This window comes from Bufo gargarizans, chromosome 5, assembly GCF_014858855.1.
Source record: "Bufo gargarizans isolate SCDJY-AF-19 chromosome 5, ASM1485885v1, whole genome shotgun sequence".
In the NCBI taxonomy this organism is placed as follows: domain Eukaryota; kingdom Metazoa; phylum Chordata; class Amphibia; order Anura; family Bufonidae; genus Bufo; species Bufo gargarizans.
The window spans coordinates 99,368,326-99,386,949 of NC_058084.1; the positions used below are offsets into that span (position 1 = coordinate 99,368,326).

At 40.3% G+C, this 18,624-nt stretch overlaps 1 protein-coding gene across 1 annotated transcript in view; it reads right to left on the reverse strand.

The window, feature by feature from the left end:
- SNTG1 (syntrophin gamma 1) overlaps nucleotides 1-18,624 on the reverse strand; it is a 367,362-nt gene that overhangs the window by 278,583 nt on the left and 70,155 nt on the right. Inside the window, exon 3 of the mRNA XM_044294730.1 lies at nucleotides 6,094-6,228. Within this exon, the coding sequence (XP_044150665.1) occupies nucleotides 6,094-6,228 (135 nt within the window). The remainder of the gene's footprint in view (nucleotides 1-6,093; nucleotides 6,229-18,624) is intronic.

Below are 18,624 nucleotides of genomic sequence, written 5' to 3' on the forward strand. Positions count from 1 at the left end.
ATAAATCACTGTTTATTTTCTACTGACATGTGAAAATGTCACCATGTGCAGAAAGTAATGATATTTTCAAAGAACTTTCTGCACTGAAAGATTAGAAATAGGGTGTTTTTTTTTTCTATAAAAAGCATAAGTCTTGACCACGGCCTGTGTCTGGTATTGCACCTCACCCCTGCAATAACATATGCATTCATCATGGTTGAGGTATTTCTGGACAAGAGAGAAAATAACCAGTTATTGATGATCTATCATAAAAAAAAATGCATATTCTTAATCCATATCTTATTTTCATGACAAAATGGATGACCATGACTATATGATAGATGTACTGTTAGCCAACAATAGTCCACTACTACTCTACTGTCTCTTCTCATAAAATGTATTATCTGAAATATTCTTCCTGTGCTGCCTATACAAGCGAATTAAGTTATAGTTATATATATATATATATATATATATATATATATATATATATATAGGCTGGGTAGTTGATCACTGCCATCTAGTGGCAAAAGTGACTGGCAGCTTTACCCAGGTTATGTCACTCACTCAGGCAGGAAGTGACCCTTGGTTTAGGAAGTGTTTTCAGCCATTTTAGATTGCTGTTCTTGATGGATGCAGCCTGTCTGCTTCTCTTCCAAGGGGCTTGAGACATTATCACCGGTAAGTTCCTTTCTGTTGTGTCATCTGTTATTTATGCTATACTAGTTTATTCTATATATACTGATATGTTGTTATTGTATTATATTTTATAAAATAAAAAAAAAACTTGTAAGAAAAGTTGATAAAATAAAGTTGGATTCCTTTGGTAGATAACACAAGCAGTGGGCTTCTGTTTACTGGAGTCTCTGACAAGTGTTTAGGACCACACATAGTCAGTGTTTTGAGAGCGGGAAACTTCCTGTTTTATTACCTTACATTTCTTGCAGCTTCCATAGTTCAGATATGGAAGGTAGGTAAATGTTTAGAATTGCAAATAATTAAACAGCATCAGTCAGCAGGATAAACCCTGCTAAATCAGGCATAATGAGTGGTAGGGTTGACCATACTCGGTGAAACTATACCTCATTTACATATGTTCCCCATTGTACCATTCCTGCTAAAAATAACTTTTTATTAATATGTTGATTTGAACTTTGGTGCATCAAGAGGCAGACCAAACTCCTCATGTCAGGAGAGCTCCAGTGCTCCTCATTTAGAGCCACTCCTGCATCCCCTTCATTGACAGGGCCAGGCATTTCACTTGGCCATATAATCTTACAACTGCGCAGTAGTCTAGAGAATCGGTGCATCTGCCTCTGCTTCCAAGAAGTGGAGATGACTACTGCACTTGCGCTAATGACATAATCCTCCACCCAGAAGAGAGACTTAATTTTATTTCTTGTGGAGGAGGATGACATCTATACATGCATAGTTGTCATCAGTGCTGATGGAGAAGATGTACTGCCTTGTGCTAATAGTGTAATCTATGATGCAACCGCAAGATTACAGGGCCAGGTTACATATCTGTCCCTATTATTCAAGGGGACAAAGGAGTTGTTCTAAGTGCAGAACAGAGAAGCTCTGGTGTTCCAAGGGTCATAACCACTACACTATAGGAAAAGGCCTATGCATACTCCAGCGGTCCCGGCCACCAGAGAAGCTAATGCTTTTACCTATAGTGTGCAAGCATGGCCACCGCTGCTGTATTGTACAATGCAATGAAAAAATGGATAAAGCCAGCAAAGGAGGCAATATGGAAAATCACAATACATTAGTAAGTGGCTTGTATTAACTTTGTTTACATGGTAAGTGCCATTTACTGAAATGAGACAATCCCTTTAATGTATTTATCTTTAAGTTAAAGTAGTCCTTCATAAAAGTAATACCCTTTGTGATTGACATCTTTTGACACAACTATTTCATTACTCAATTTTGAAGGACATCAGAACAGGAAACTATGTGGACCACCACAGGAAAAGCAGGCCACCTTGAAGCATTCCATTATGAATCGGAAAGGACTGAAAGGTAGCATGTGGGAGCCTCACCAAGGAGATAGGAGAAGAGTAGGGCCCACTAGTAGTTGAAAGAAAATTGCCTTTGAAGCTAAAATGTTCCAGTGCCTGTAGCATAAATGACCAATTAAGAGAGTTACATGTATTTTTGGATTTTTGGCATGAAGAGTAAGAACAAGGGCCTCTGTTAGCTACTTTGATAAGTTACATCACTCGCCTAGAATTATTGCCCTCCTGGCAATAAGGAGTAAAACCTAAACCCTTTGTGGATGAGTTGGGGGGGGGGACTGGTTATGGTAGTTAGTTAGGAGCTTAATGAATATTCTCAGATCAGCATTAAGCAGAACTATGGAGTAAAACCTGGAGAAATGCAGGGGATCGCTCATCAGCTTGGGAATGACTATAATACTGTATGTGTGTACAGCATTAGAGAGGCATAGTTACACCCCAAATAAAGGCATTGAAAAAATGCAGCATTTGGGTGGTAAGTATATCCCTCTTGTTTTGTAGTCGAGGTAAGTAAAGCCATCTAGCCTTAGAGATTTACTTCAGCCGAGCCCTGTCTATTTTGATGAGAGTCATGGGGAAAAGGGCCCAAGACAGAATTAATGATTGGAGGATCAGTTTTGGGTCTTTAAACCCTAATATTGTAGTGTCTGTTGTTTAAGTATTCAACATATCACTGAAGGTAATTCCTAGTGGCTGCCTGAGAAGCTGCAATGTCTTCAAAGTGGTGGATGACAGATCTGGCCTCATTATAAACCTTCTCCAAAGTGTTTAACATATTGCATTAAGTGGGTAATTTCAGCCCTGCCCACCTTTTACCTTCAGAGGTAAGGAGACAAAAGTCATCTTTAGTAGACAGTTATTTAATAAGAGACAACCAGCCATCTGGAATAGGGTCAGAGTCATCTAAAGAGACTGAGAAGGATGCAGACCATCTCATGGACAAAGAAGAGGGCCCAGTAGATTAGTGGTAGCTGCCAATGAGGAGAGTACAGCTTGTAAGCTGGAGTGATCTCTGGGAGGCAACTGATGCCCCTGGGGGAGGGAGACTGGGTGCATAGGAAACCCCTAAACATGTTGCTGGGGAGGAGAATGATCAACAGCAGAGACCGATGGCTGCTGGGCACCATAGATTTTTGTTTGCAGGGAAAAAGGATGGTAGGATGATGTTGATGGAAGAGGTCCCTAGTTAGCCAGTCACAGAACTTGCACATCTGTATTCATGGACATCAGGCCACACCCTGCATGTGCACATTCTAAGAACCTATTAAGTGTCTCAAAGGAAATGTGCTATAACAAAACCAAAATTATTTTCACGATAGATTCCCATCAATTAATGCAATAATCTTTAGTTATACTTCTTCTATTGTAATTCGCTATATCAGATATCAGTTTGCCAGGAAACATCTTCAGCTATATACAGTAAGGTATTTGAACACCCTGTGATTTTTCAAGTTCTCCCATTTAGAAATCATGGAAGGGTACTGAAATTCGCATTGTAGGTGCATTCCAACTCTAAGAGACAAAATACTAAATAAAAAAAAAATCTGGAAATCACATTGTATGATTTTTTAAGTATTTATTTGGCTAGCACTGCTGAACATAAGTATTTGAACACCTAAGAAAATCAGTGTTTATATTTGGTACATAAGCCTTTGTTTGCAATTACAGAGGTCAAACGTTTCCTGTAGTTCCTGACCAGGTTTGCACACACTGCAACAGGGATTTTGGCCCACTCCTCTACACAGATCTCCTCTAGATCTGTCAGGTTTCGGGGCTGTCGCTGAGCAACACAGAGTTTAAGCTCCCTCCAAAGATGTTCTATTGGATTTAGGTCTGAAGACTGGCTAGGCCACACTCCAGAACCTTGATATGCTTCTTACAGAGCCACTCCTTGGTTATCCTGGCTGTGTGCTTCGGGTTGTTGTCATGTTGAAAGACCCAGCCACTACCCATCTTTAATGCTCTGACTAAGGGAAGGAGGTTGTTGCTCAAAATCTCACAATAAATGGTCCTATTCATCCTCTCCTTAATACAGTGCAGTTGTCTTGTCCCCTTTGCAGAAAAGCACCCCCAAATCATGATGTTACCATCCTCATGCTTTACAGTAGAGATGCTGTTCTTGGGATGCAACTCATCCTTCTTTTTCCTCCAGTTTAGACCAAAAATTCTACTTTGGTCTTATTTTATCACATTACTTTCTCCCATGCCTCCTCTGGATCATCCAGATGGTCATTGGCAAACTTCAGACGGGCCTGGACATGTGATGAATTGAGCAGGGGAACCTTCCGTGCAATGCATGATTTGAAACCATGACGGCGTAGTGTTCTACCCACAGTGACCTTTGAAACTGTGGTCACAGCTCTCTTCATGTCATTGACCAGCTCCTCCCTTGTAGTTATAGGCTGATTTCTCACCTTTCTTATCATCAGTGATACCCCACGGGGTGATATCTTGCATGGAGCCCCAGTCCAAGGGAGACTGTCGTCTTTAGCCTCTTCCATTTTCTAACAATTGCTCCAACAGTTGATCTATTTTCACCAAGCTGCATGGAAATTTCCCTGTAGCCCATTCCAGCCATGTGGAGGTCCACAAATTTGTCTCTGGTATCTTTTGACAGCTGTTTGGTCTTGCCCATGGTAGTAGTTGGCGTCTGACGGACTTTGGGGTGGACAGGGGTCTTTAAAGAGCTCAGACAGGTGCTACTAAGTTAGATTAATGAGTAGAGTAGAGGTGGACCTTTTAAAGGCACAGTTACAGGTCTTTGAGAGCCAGAATTCTTGCTGTTTCTCAGGTGTTCAAATACTTATGTTCAGCAGTGCAAGACAAAGAATTCTTTAAAAATCATACAATGTGATTTCTTGCATTTTTATTTATTTATTCTGTCTCTCAGAGTGGGGATGCACCTACAAGGTGAATTTCAGACCCCTCCATGATTTCTTGTGTTCAAATTCTTCTGTTCCTCACTGTATGCACCGACATGAAATGCTATATAAACAAACCATTAATTATATATATTTTTCAAAATGTATTGGGTTTTATTTGACATAGTGTTGAACTCCCTTAAAGGGACTCTGTCACCAGTTTCTGACCCCCACTTTTAAAAATATGGTTCTGTGCATGGAGCCCTTGTGATTCCTATTGTGGTGTTATAAGCTAAATCTGCAGGCTCATTTAGTTAATAAAACGTTTTATCTAACCTGTCAGTCATCTTGTTAAGGTGCCCAGGGCGTTGCTCATGGCTTGAAGATGCCGCCCGCCGCTGCCGCCATTCGTGCCCAGCTCCTCCTCTGCTCTCATCAGCGCCGCCTGAAAATACTTAGATACGCCTCCGGCTCTCCCTCACTCCCCCCTCCTTCTTTTCTAAGATCCCGCGCGTGCGGCAGTGTTCGCGTTATCGGGAGGTTGAGCGAAGTGCCCGCGCATGCGCACTTCGCTCAATGAGGCTGAACGGAAAAGTCCGTACGGGCGCATCAGGCACAGGCCTGTGTGCACGCGCGGGATCTTAGAAAAGAAGGAGGGGGGAGTGAGGGAGAGCCGGAGGCGTATCTAAGTATTTTCAGGCGGCGCTGATGAGAGCAGAGGAGGAGCTGGGCACGAACGGCGGTGGGCGGCATCTTCAAACCATGAGCAACGCCCTGGGCACCTTAACAAGATGACTGACAGGTTAGATAAAAAGTTTTTTTAACTAAATGAGCGTGCAGATTTAGCTTATAACACCACAATAGGAATCACAAGGGCTCCATGCACAGAACCATATTTTTAAAAGTGGGGGTCAGAAACTGGTGACAGAGTCCCTTTTAAAGTAAAACATCAAAATGAAACTTTTCCAAAAAGGCATACAGCAATTGGCAGAAATTTAGACATATCAAGTCATAAGAGATTAGTGCTAACTCTTTACACTGTCAGTTAAAACCATAGGCCACAGGTGTTACAGTGGAACTGAAAACAGATGGTGCAGTCATTATACATTTGTTATGCTGTTCGTAATAAAGCTATCTAAAAACTAAACTCAAGTCAGTATGATTGGTAGAGGCAATTATAAAAAATAATATTTGCTAATGAATAAATGTGATTCTCAAAGTTATTTACTTACTCCAGAGTAGAAAGGTTCACCAGACACACAAATGACATCCTGTTCTTGAATCATCAATATGTCTTTGGCTAAGTGGAGTCGAACTTTGAAAGGCTCTTGACTACCATCTTGCAGCAAACAATTTCCTGTCTTTGCCTTCAAATAGGTAAAAGAAAATATTTTTAGACTACAAAGAGAGTCTTAATAAAAATTCATTTTCAGATAATGGCTTTAGTAATTTGCATGTATGATGTGATAGTAAAAATAAAACACCCAGTAAAAAAAAAAAATTAATATGTGCAGTACATTCTTAACACATAAGCAGGAAAGCCATTCAATTATGATTATTTGAATGTTTATTTGATATAGCATCTGGATATTCTGCAATGCTTTTCATAAAATGTATTCATACTCAGTGGCATACCTTCAAGGAAAGGAACCCTTAGCAGAGATTAAAAGGGTTTTTCCAGGATTTTTTTTACTGATGACCAATCCTCACGCTAGGTCATCAATATGTGATCAGTGGGGGTTTGACATCTGGGTCCCCTGCCAATCAGTTGTGTCGAGAAGGCAGCAGCACTGCTGCCATTTTGCAGCTTACCAAGCACAGCGTTGTACATTGTATAGCAGCTTGGTAATGCACTGGGCCCCATTCACTTGAACGGGGCTTAGCTGTTAATAGGCCATATGACACATTAATGTCTCATCACTCGGCTTGGGAAAACCAGGGAAAAGGCAGTGGCACTCATTGTGGCCTTCCCAAACAACTGATCAGATACTGGTGACCTAGGTAGGAAAATCTTAGACAACCCCTTTTAATTGAATCTTTTATTATAGTGCTGGGTTTTGACACCCAAGACAGAAGGGCTGGGTGTTTATTTAATTTTCAACGTGCTTTAAATGACCCTTGGGCCATTTCCCCAACCACTTTTTTCTTACATAAATGAAACCTGTAGAGATTTTCACCATTCTATAAGAAAAGGGATGGAACAAGTTGGTTCCCAGAGGAGACCTATGCAAACACTGGGAGAACGCATAAACCTTTTGCAGATGGTTGAATTCAAATCCAGTACCCCGGCACTACAAGGCGACAATGCTAATTAATTGAAGCTGCAGTTTTAATATAATGCTACAAAATATCATAGATATAATGTTAATAAAACAATTTACAGCATTCATTTTATATGCAGCTAAGTCATGAGCAGATACAAATATTATCACCTGCAAACACAGGTTCTTGGCTTTGGTTGCTTATGATATCTATCCCCTGGTGTCCATATTGGGTTCTATATTCACAGAAGAAACTTTGTAAGTGTATAAGGATCAAGACACATGGTCATTTTCTGTCACTGCTCAGTTCTGTTTTGACAGGAGAATAAACAGAAGTTGGATATTCTCATAAAGTTAATTTATCTTTCCAAACATAGTGCCTGTGCAATGAGGATCTAACAGAGACAGATGTCAGTGTAGGATGGAAGAAAGCTTGACAATGGTCTATTTTCTCTCCATCAAACATTTGTCTTTCCCGGTACCAACGTGTGCAAGCGGTTATTTCACTGAGAGCAATGTATTTTTATGTATTTCTCGCCAGCCCCTTGTCAAGAAGAATATCAGAACAGATTCTTTTTTTCTAACATTTTAATATATTTTTCTCAACCTAACACATACCCTTCTTGTGCTTATATCCAGCAACCTGTCATTACATTGACATGTCCCATCCTTGCTATCAATTATTTTTTTACCATGGTGTCAATATATGTGAACAGCACATTGACATTTACTATGATAAATGCACCACTTTGTTGGCACTGTCTGCGCCAAAATATTGGTGCACATCGTTTTAAACATATTTATTGTTCAGATGCTCCAAAAATGATGATTTTTTGCAACATTCTCTACATATCCTCGCCAGCTTTTTTCTACCTTTTCGATACATTTATGAAGCTGAAATGTACAATTCTGGCGCACAAAAGTGGTGCAGAATAAACCAATTTAGAAATTGTCTAACATATTTAATGGAATTTTGGCACACTGTAATACATTTTTGGCTCAGAGACAAGATTTTGGAACAAAGCACAATTCGGAGAAAGAATGTCAGTGTATTCAGACATATTTTCATAGCATGTGGGCAAATTTACAGCATAAATTAAGCCAGCAAATAGGTATAATTTACAGTTGACAAGATGTATCGGATTAGAGATTAATTGAATCAAAATTAGATCCAAGTTTTTCTGAAAATTCTGATTTATTAGAATCAGAATTACTTGAGATTTAATTCAGGAGAACTTTTGAGAGGGAGACAACAGTCGGAGGCAGTGCACCCTTGTCTTTTAAATGGCATTTTACGTGAAACAGTTTTTCACTGTATTTCTTGTATGGCCCATTTAAATATTTGTATAGGTTAATCATGTCCCCCCTTAGATGCCTCTTCTCAAGACTAAATAAATTCAATTCTTTTAATCTTTTTTCATAACTAAGACCCTCCATGCCCCTTAGTTAAGTGGCCATTAGACATGATGGGACAAGAACTTATTCTGCATATGACAATACATTTTGGGTGATGGATGTGTCTTACAAGAACAAAACCAAAAGGGAACCTTTTGCATTTTAAAGAATGATAGGACAAGAACTTATTCTGCATATGACAATACATTTTGGGTGATGGATGTGTCTTACAAGAACAAAACCAAAAGGTAACCTATTACATTTTAAAGAATAATACAATGTTTTGATAAATCACAGCCTAACAAAGTTTAGGTTCAGAGCAATGAGGTTGTTTAGGCATTATGCAAAGTCTTCCTCAACTCCATGTATGGAAAAAGTGGAATGCCAATCTGACTCTACCCGGTTTTCAATAGTAATCACATAGTTAGGGCATAGGTGAGGTGAGTATGTCAAATTAAGTTAAATTCTGCTAGACCTTCCTGCCCTGCCAGTCGGCACCTTTCTGTGATATAGTCAGTTCAGCACTTGTTTTGTTCAACAGGAGCCATAGCTGGCTTGCATAGCTAAATACTAACACTGAAAACAAGACACAAAAACATGATTTTTTTTGCTTACTCATTTTCACATTGGCACTATTACCTTTCATGGGCCTTATGCATGAAACTTATTTTTCTGGGACATAATGTGGAGCAGTTATATTTTAGGTGATATTATGTGGGACCATTATATTTCAGGGGTAGTAAAGGGGCCATCTTTCTTTTTGGGTACTATGCTGGGCATTTATCTTTTAGAGGGACTTTTTTGGGCAACCATCTTTCAGGGGGCACTATGTTGGACACTTATCTTTCAGGGTGTATTTTGCAGGGCACTTATCCTTTAAGAATTTGAAAAAGTGATAAACCAAAGAAATCTGGATGTCAAACCGTTAAAAGACAAATCATGTCCAGGAGAAGTTGTCTTGGCAGTTTCGGGTTAAGAGAAAAGAGTAGAAAATTACTCCAATTAAAGAGGATGCCATCTGTAAGCCACTGAATATCATTCTCATTGTTTTGTCATTCTTATTTGGGAAATCATTTCCAATGAATCCTTATATTGTTTTGGTCATACAGGGAGCTATTATTTCACATCATACAAACCCATATATTAGAGCCAACTTGATTTTAAGGTTTTTGTCTTTACTGGATTTATGCAGTGAGCTTGTTTATGGTGTTGTATATGTTATCTTGGTTCTGTTCATATGTGCTGAGCTTAGTTCTAATCTTTTTTATTTTTATATGAACTTCATTCTGATGTTGTGATTACATTAACATATATATTTGAAAAGTATTTAATTGTTTTAATTTTTGTTGCACACTATGTTGTAGACTACTCGCAAACATATTTTAGTCAGCCAAGTAGGAAACCTATTTTAAAAATGTGAGTTCTATAAATACAAAAATACTGTTACAATTATTATTGCTGTCCAATATGTAGGCAAAACTATACATTATTAAGAGGCCTCGACAGCAGAGTGTCAACAGACATTGCAGTTATCCCCTTGATACATCATCTATAGAGCAATTTTTTTTTTATACCTATAGATTCCAAGTTATGTTACAGCACGACATGAATTTTGCTGCCTAAGGCAGGTTGTAAAAGTGACTTGTTTAGGACTTGATGGAAATGACATGGACATTTGACCAGGCTTTGCAGCTTCCGGTGTTACAATTGGTTGCTTGTGACCTGCAGCTCATTAATTCTATGATAATTGGAATTGGTATAAATTAGAAAGCAGTGTGGTGAACTGCAAATCATTGAATAGAAAAGGAACCTCCATTGGTGTTCTTTTTGTAGAATTACTTACAATATAATGCTATTATCCTAAATGGTAAAACTGATATTTCTTAGCCTTTTGTGTATAAAAAGCTTAAATATCTAGTACAAAGTTTTCAAAATTGCCTTCTGGCTCTTTCACTGTTTATACAAGAATTTGCCATTGCATGAAAGGAAAGATCATAATCGTCTCAGAGCAGTTGTGGAGCATCATATCAAGCTTTCAATTTACTTTTTGTACCAACAAATCCTACCTAAATTCAATAAGAATAATGGTACAAACATTTGGGGGCTGATAACACTAATAGAAATAACATAGTGATCGCTAAAGACAAATCAGCAATGAACAGTTGAAATCATAGTGGTTTGACGTGGGTGAAAATAGGAACTCCGAAGAGGACAGGAAACAAACTTAAGGATTCATCGCAAACAAGGGACTCCAAAAATTTGCAAAAACAATAAGAAACAAATAAATAGCATATTGTAACTTTGAGTTCCTGGGTTCAAGTGCAGAATCCATAACAGGACCTTATCACCTACCATATGCCATTTCTAAAACATATATCTTTTCATGTGGCCGAGAGGCTCTGGGCAGCTGCTACATCTGCACCATACCTACATCCCTGCTGACAAGTGTACAAATGCAAAACACTATCTATGACATGAAGAAAGTTGAAGGGACAAAACTCTTTTTCATCAAGAGATTTGCCAATTAGCACATGGCAAAAAATATTTTTACAATTTGCCTTCATAGCCAGCAGCAGAATGAAAACTTAAAAACGTTAATTCATTACATCCCTCCAGCCTCCATTTTCACAATTTTTCTTGGCTGCAATAGCATTGAATTCATATTAAAGAGGTTGTGCCACATTTTTAAGTTAGCCCCTATCCACAATATAGGTAATAACCAGGTGATTGATGGGGTCTGACTGCTTGGTCCCCCTGAGTAGATGGAGTGGCAGGTTGAGCATGTGCCCTGTGGCTCCATTCATTCTCTATTGGACGACCGGAGATCGTAGAATGCAGTGCTTAGCTATTTCCAGCACTTTCATAGAGAATGAATGGAGTGTCAGGGTGCATGCTTGACTTGCAGCTGCAGCAGATCAGGGGAACAGGACCCCAATTCTCAGGCTCGTGGGCATCCCAGCAGTTGGACGCCTAACGATCTGTTAGTTATCCCCTATCCTGTGAATAGGGGACAACTTAAAAGCTTGCCACAACCCTTTTAATGTCTTGTCACATGGCCACATTATCCAATGAGTATCTTAGGTTGTTACATTACTATAGACTAAAGTCATTGGATGACACAGCAACATAACATGACACATTGTCACTGTTGCCTAACCTATCCTCAGGATAGATCATCAATATAAGCCCAGCAGGGGTCCAATTTCCTGCACCCCCATTGATCAGCTGTTTAAGGAAGCCATGGTACTCTTGACAGCACCATAGCCTCTCCCTATGTGACCATTTGTCATGATGCAAGAGGAGCAGATCACAGCTGCGACCAGCGATTGGCTGCAGTGGCATCAAAACAGAACTTTACATTCAGGGACCATAGTGGAGCAGTGGAGGCTGGAAAGCACAGGAGTTGGGAGCCAGCATTGCAAAGCAGGTAAGTATGCTTCCGTTTGAAGGTCTGCCCAGAAAGGGGGGGGGGGGAGTTGCCAACTCCCCTTACCTCCAAACTTGCACAACCCCTTTAAGTATTGAAAAAACACTTTAATGCTCAAGCTACCTGATACAGTTGTCACAGGGATCAGCGTACTGCTTATTGTTTTATACATCTTTAATTGGAATGCATTGGAAGCCCTATAAATCTGCACAAAATGACCACAAGGCAACCATTGTTATTTTCAGCAGAGGCTTTAGAGCCATATAAGAAAAAATTAAGTTTTTTTTTTTTTTTTTTTTTTTTTTTAGTTTCAAAATGCTTTTATTGAAGAATATGCTGACAATACACTCTTATTGTGGGTAACACAATACAGAAAAGAAAAGAAAAGAACAAAAATCACTTTCTTCCCGCATACAATGCGGATATGACAATACAACGCAGGTATGACAATAATATCACTGATCTAAAACAACCCTATTATCAAGTATCTTATTTGGTAATTCTATAAGCTTTATAGAGACTAAGTTAGGAAGAGAAGTAAGATAGGTTGCTTTCAATCTCCTCCCCTGTTACTTCTTTTTGTTGGAGACGTATGGCAAGAATATGTTTAGAAATTCCTAAAAGCCGACCAAAGTGACCAAGTGTGTTTAAAATCTCTGTTTCTATCATTCTCCCATGACGCTAGTTCCTCAAACCTGTATATCTGGTCAATCTTGGCAATCCATTGAGTTAAGGGTGGAGTTTCTTCCTTTAGCCAAAATTTGGGAATTAATAAACGCGCTGCACCTAAAAGATGGTTGAATAAAGGATGAGGTTTATCTTTAGCAGTGGGAGTGTGTATTCCTAACAGGGCTAGTAGTGGTGAAGAGGGAACTTTAGAATGGCAAATCTTATTACTTTCTTCAAATATTTTTGACCACCAGTCTCTGATTAAAGGGCAAGTCCACCAAATGTGGATAAAAGAACCTTTATCGTTACAACATCTCCAGCATATATCATTGTTTTCTGCCCTATATCTTCTGGTTACGTCAGGAGTTTTGTACCACCGTGTGAGGATCTTATAGGCGTTCTCCTGTATCCTTATACACTTCGATACTCTATGGGGTCTTATTAAGATTTTGGCTATCGTTTCTGTAGGGAGGATTAGGTCTAAATCTTTCTCCCAGTGTCCTATGAATGCGGGTTTAGGCACCGTGATAGGGGTAGATAGTTTTTTATATATCAATGAGATCAGTTTTGGCTTCGTTCTTGAGTTTGTTAATAACTCTTCTAACCAAGTTAATGGTCTATTCAAAGCATTCCAAGATATATTTTTGGATGTAAATGAACGTATGAAGGATAGTAAAGGAGGTAGAAATTTACAGTCCGGAAATGCTTTAGACAAAAGTTTAGGTTCCAATAGGGTCCCATCAACATTGAATACAGATATGATTGGGTGCGTTGAGTTCCTCACTGATGGAGGGAGGCTATTGAGAAGCTCCAAGGGAGCGAACGTGAGTATATCTCTAGTTTGAAGTACTGGGGATGGTAGGGGTAATGCATGTTCTGTGGTTTGTAACCAGTCCCAAGCTTTAAGTGTAGCTTTAATTATTGGGTTAGGGTTTTCGTTCATATATTTGGGTACCACGTTTCCCACTAAGAGACCTCTAAACATGAGTCCAATTTGCGATTGTTCTAGATTAGCCCAGAGTTCCATTGTTGGGTCTTTAAGCCATCCCACTACTCTGGCAAGTAAGACTGCCTTATTATACAACTCAGGATTAGGCATACCTATTCCACCGTAAGCTTTTGGCTTGCACAGCATCTGTAGTGCTATCCTAGCCTTTTTTCCTGCCCAAATAAATGATCTGGTCATTTGATTCAGCTTATTATAGAAAGTGTTAGGTACCGGGATCGGTAGAACCTGTTGAAGATATGTTACCTTCGGAACTATCAGGGACGTAACTAAGTTTTTTCTGCCAAACCAGGATAAGATATGTTTGTCAAGGGAGGTTAGCTGTTCTTTCAGTGAGCTCAGTAATGGGGTGTAGTTGAGGTTAAACAACTCACTTGGGTCTGAGCCGATTTTAACGCCTAAGTAAGCGATATGTGGAGTATCCAAGTTGTAGGGGGACTCAGCTTTAAGTTTCTGAATGAGTGGACTAGGGAAACCAACATTTGGTATATGGGATTTACTCTTATTAATTTTAAAATTGGAGAAAAGGCCAAATCGTTCCAATTTCCGGTATATATGTGGTAAGGCTACTGTAGGGTTAGTGATCATAATAAGTAGATCGTCGGCAAAAGCCGCGGTTTTGTGTTCGAATTCACCTAATTGTACACCTTGGATCTCCCTCTCTCTCCTAATATCCTGCAGCAGAGTTTCCATAACTAAGACAAATAGTAGGGGAGAGAGGGGGCATCCTTGCCTAGTCCCGTTGCTGATTTCAAAGGGACTGGAGATAGAGTTATTCACAATGATCGATGCCGATGCATTGGAGTAAAGTGAAAAAACTGCTTTAATGAATGAGTCTGGAATGCCAAAGGTGATAAGGACTTCTTTCATATAGTCCCAATTAACTCTGTCAAATGCCTTCTCAGCATCTGTGCTGAGAAGGATCATTGGACGTTTATTTCTTTTTGAGATATATAAGCAATTGAGGACTCTAGAAGTGTTTTGCTTGCCCTCTCTGCTCTTTACGAAGCCTACCTGGTCTTTTTGGATCAATGTGGGGAGCAGCCTCGAAAGACGCGTCGCCATCATTTTTGCCAGAATTTTAAGGTCTAAATTTAGTAAAGATATTGGGCGATAGTTTGCACAACTCGAGCTATCCTTCCCTTCTTTAGGGATCAAGGATATGTGAGCCCTGGTCATGTCCACAGACATTGGGGTACCCAATAGCGAGCCGTTACAGACGTTTAGCAAATGGGGACCCAGTATGTTTGATAGTGATCTGTAATATGGGGCTGAGAAACCATCTGGACCCGGACATTTGCCCCTGGGGAGTTGTTTAATGGTATCTTCCAGCTCCTTCAGGGAGAAGGGATTTTTTAATGACAACGCTTGCTCCTCAGAAAGAGCAGGGAGAGATAGTGAGTCTAGAAAAGCCGTCATATTATCAGGTGAGGAGATCTCCATTTGCTTATCAGGCTCATACGTTCTCAGATTGTACAGTGCGTGATAGAATTCTCTAAATCGTGTAGCTATAGATGAAGTGGAATAAGCCATATTGCCATCCGCCAGTTTGATTCTGTTAATAAAGTTATGTGATTGCCTTTTTTTGATACGTTGCATCATGAACTTTGAAGCTCTATCACCATGAGCATAGTATCTAAATTGGGCCTGTATGTAATATTTAGCTGAGGACAAGTTTAGCAAGTTTTTTAATGCTTCCCGTGCGTCAGTTAGATCTTTGTAATGGGTTTTTAACAGAGATTGTTTGTGTAGGGATTCTAAGCGTTGAATCTTCAATATCAAATCATCTATCTGAATTTTCCTAGATTTTTTAACCCTAGCACCCATGGCAATAAAGTGGCCTCTCATGTATGCTTTGTGAGCATCCCAAAGCACTTGCTGGGAGGATACAGAGCCTTTGTTCAGCAAGAAAAATTCTTCCAATGTTTTTTGTGTGAGTGAAAGATGATCCCCAGGTGAGACCAATTGTTCATTTAGTCGCCATCTGAAATGACGCGGTTCAGAAGTGGGCAAGTCAAGAGTAAAGAACACAGGCGCATGGTCTGACAGATGCATCAAGCCAATACTGGCCAGTTTGCTAAATTGAAGGTATTCTATGGACACGAATAAGTAGTCTATTCTATGGTATGATCCATGTACTGGTGAATAGAAGGAGAAGTCCTTAGTTTTTGGATTTAAGAGTCTCCATAAATCGCAAACGAACCAGCTATGCAGGTATTTTTTGAGATGTCTGCGAGCCTTGCTCGAAATGGCCGATCTTTCAGAGGTGGAATCAATTTCTGGTTCAAGCGTCATATTGAAATCACCACCTAGGATTACTATCCCCTCCCTATGTGGCTCCAACCTAGCAAGGGATTCTGTGATCCAAGCAACCTGGCCAGTATTGGGGGCATAGATATTGACAAAAGTGTAGACCTGATTGGCAATGGAACCCTTAAGCATAATGTATCTTCCCTCAGCATCTTGGATATGGTTTATGTAAGAGAAAGAGAGGTCTTTTCTTATACCTATGCTGACGCCCTTGGAGGCCGAGGGTCCCGCTCCGCAGTGATACCAGTTCGGGAATAGGGAGTGAGTAAGATTAGGATACTTGTTGAATTTAAAATGGGTCTCTTGGAGAAAAATGATCGAGCAATTCTCCTTTTTCAAATAAGAGAAGATCTGGCTACGCTTAGATGGGGAGTTGAAACCCTTCACATTGAAGGATGCCACGCGGATGCTAGTCATATTTCAATGTAAGGGGTAAGGTAAGATAATATAGCGGTGATAAAGAGCAGATTAGAATAAAGCAACAAGGTACCGTAAAGCCCTCGGCCTCCCCGGGCGAAGCATCAGGGTCTCCCTTAGTTCTATCTTTGAGTTGCAGATCATGGTTATTTGTCAAAATACCTGCGAATATGACATCAATGAGCGAAGAAAGTGAGAACATTAGATAAAACATAACAATAAAAAGAACGTTGTGAACTGTAGCACAGTAGAGCATAAAAGCTCTACAAGTTAGGTAAGGGGGAAAGACTCAAAATTTCCAGACCTATCCCTTTGTGGCTCAATTTAAACCAGAGCTTAGTTCGGTGTCAAAACATTATTAAATGCTACCATTATTAAATGTTACCATAGCCCCATGACCTAGTCTTAACAGTACAAGCGTACTTATAGAAATATGCCTATGAGTGGTACTAATAATAGTGAGGATATAATAGCAAGCAGTGTAAAGTTATTAACAGATGTTCAGCTAATTAACCTGGTATAATACCTGGCGATCCATGCATGAGGTCGCACATAACCGATATCACTATCTAGGATAGCATTCAGAAGTGTTATGTATTTTAAGTCATAATATATTCGCATGATATATTCGCATAACTATGCGGATATAACCTGAAGATCTCCTGCATAAACACTTTAGAACCGATAAAACCTACGAATATCATCTCTTACTGTGTCAATGACAGGGGGGTGAGTAATATAGTAGTGCTAAGAGCCTAAAATGGATCGTTACATTTGCGAAGAAAGGAAGTGGCCGCGAATTTCATACATCTTCCGTTCCAAAGAACTTATGCGCTAATAAGAAAGAAAACGAAAGCGAAAAGCGCAGCGTTTCTTCCCATGCGCCACTAGCCAGCTTCCTTCTTCGCAAACACAAGTGCATCCCTGTGTTTTGCGAATAAATAACAATTCTAAACATGCGAATGGGGTGAAGAACTTAAGCGTAGGTGTCGCATATATATAACGGAAAGAAGTGAAGTATTATAAGAGACAGGTTCATTAAGAATGCATATTTATCTGCCAGGTCGATACTCCAGCTGGTCAGTCCTCCGGTAATGGAAGTCTTCTCGGGGTAGCATTATTCCCTCTCCTTGCTCTTTGCTGCTTTGGGGTGCGAGGAATCTCCCAAGGCAATATATTCGGAAGTTCAGGTAGGGCTGCAATCTCCTGGATCGGGTCCCAATTGTCGATCGGTAGTGGCTGGATATCCAACTGTTGGTTAATCTTCTCCAGGTCTTTGAATGTGGAAACGAAGAGGCGACGTCCCTCATGGGAAAAAGAAATGCCAAACGGGAACGACCATCTATACAGGATCTTGTGAGCTCGCAGCCAGTCGGTAAGCGGTTTTAAGGCTCTGCGTTTTTTCAGTGTCGATTGCGCTAAGTCCTGGAAGACGGCGATATCGTATCCTTCCCAGTTGAGGGACGGAGTATTCCTGGCCCCTAATAGAATCGCTTCCTTGACAGGGAAATAAAGGAACTTACAGATAATGTCCCGAGGAGGCTCGTTAGGTTGCGGCTTAGGCCTCAGGGCCCTATGCGCCCTCTCAATGGTAACCTCGTGCGCTGTGTCCGGACCTAGGAGCTGTAGACAAATCTGCATCACCGTTTCTGGTATATCACTTGGGGCAACCGATTCAGGTATACCTCTAAATCTGAGGTTATTTCTTCTCCCCCCTGTTCTCCTGGTCCTCTATAGCTGTGTGCAGCATATTTATGTGCGCATTAAGATCCACCATATTCGAAGATATTGCCTTTTGATGTGTAGTAAGCTTGGATTGATGTTCCTCAAGCGATTCTACTCTAGTGCCTATGTGCCGTATGTCGCTCCTAATAGCTGCCATTTCAGAGATCAGGGGTTCAAGAGCTTCAGCCAGTGTCTCTCTTAGAAAGTTCCGGGATATAGGCCTGGTATCAGGGTCAGGGGAGTCATCCCTACCTCCCACAGCGCCCGGAGGAGCTTGTTGTTTGAGGCTGGAGGATCTCGGCGTACCCGGCGCCATCTTAGGTTCTTTAGCCACGTATGCAGCTGCCGCCTTTTTGATGAATTTCTCCATATCTCCTGCTTGTACTGTCGACTTGTTAGGTCCGGTAGGGTCAGTGGTCTTCTGCCCACCTATTTTGACCATTTTGCCGTTCTGGATAGCTGAAAATAAGGTGCTTTTAGGGATATCTGGTCACAGAGCCACGCTTCACACAGCCATCCGCCTTCAGCGCTAGCTCCGCCCCCAGAAAAAAAT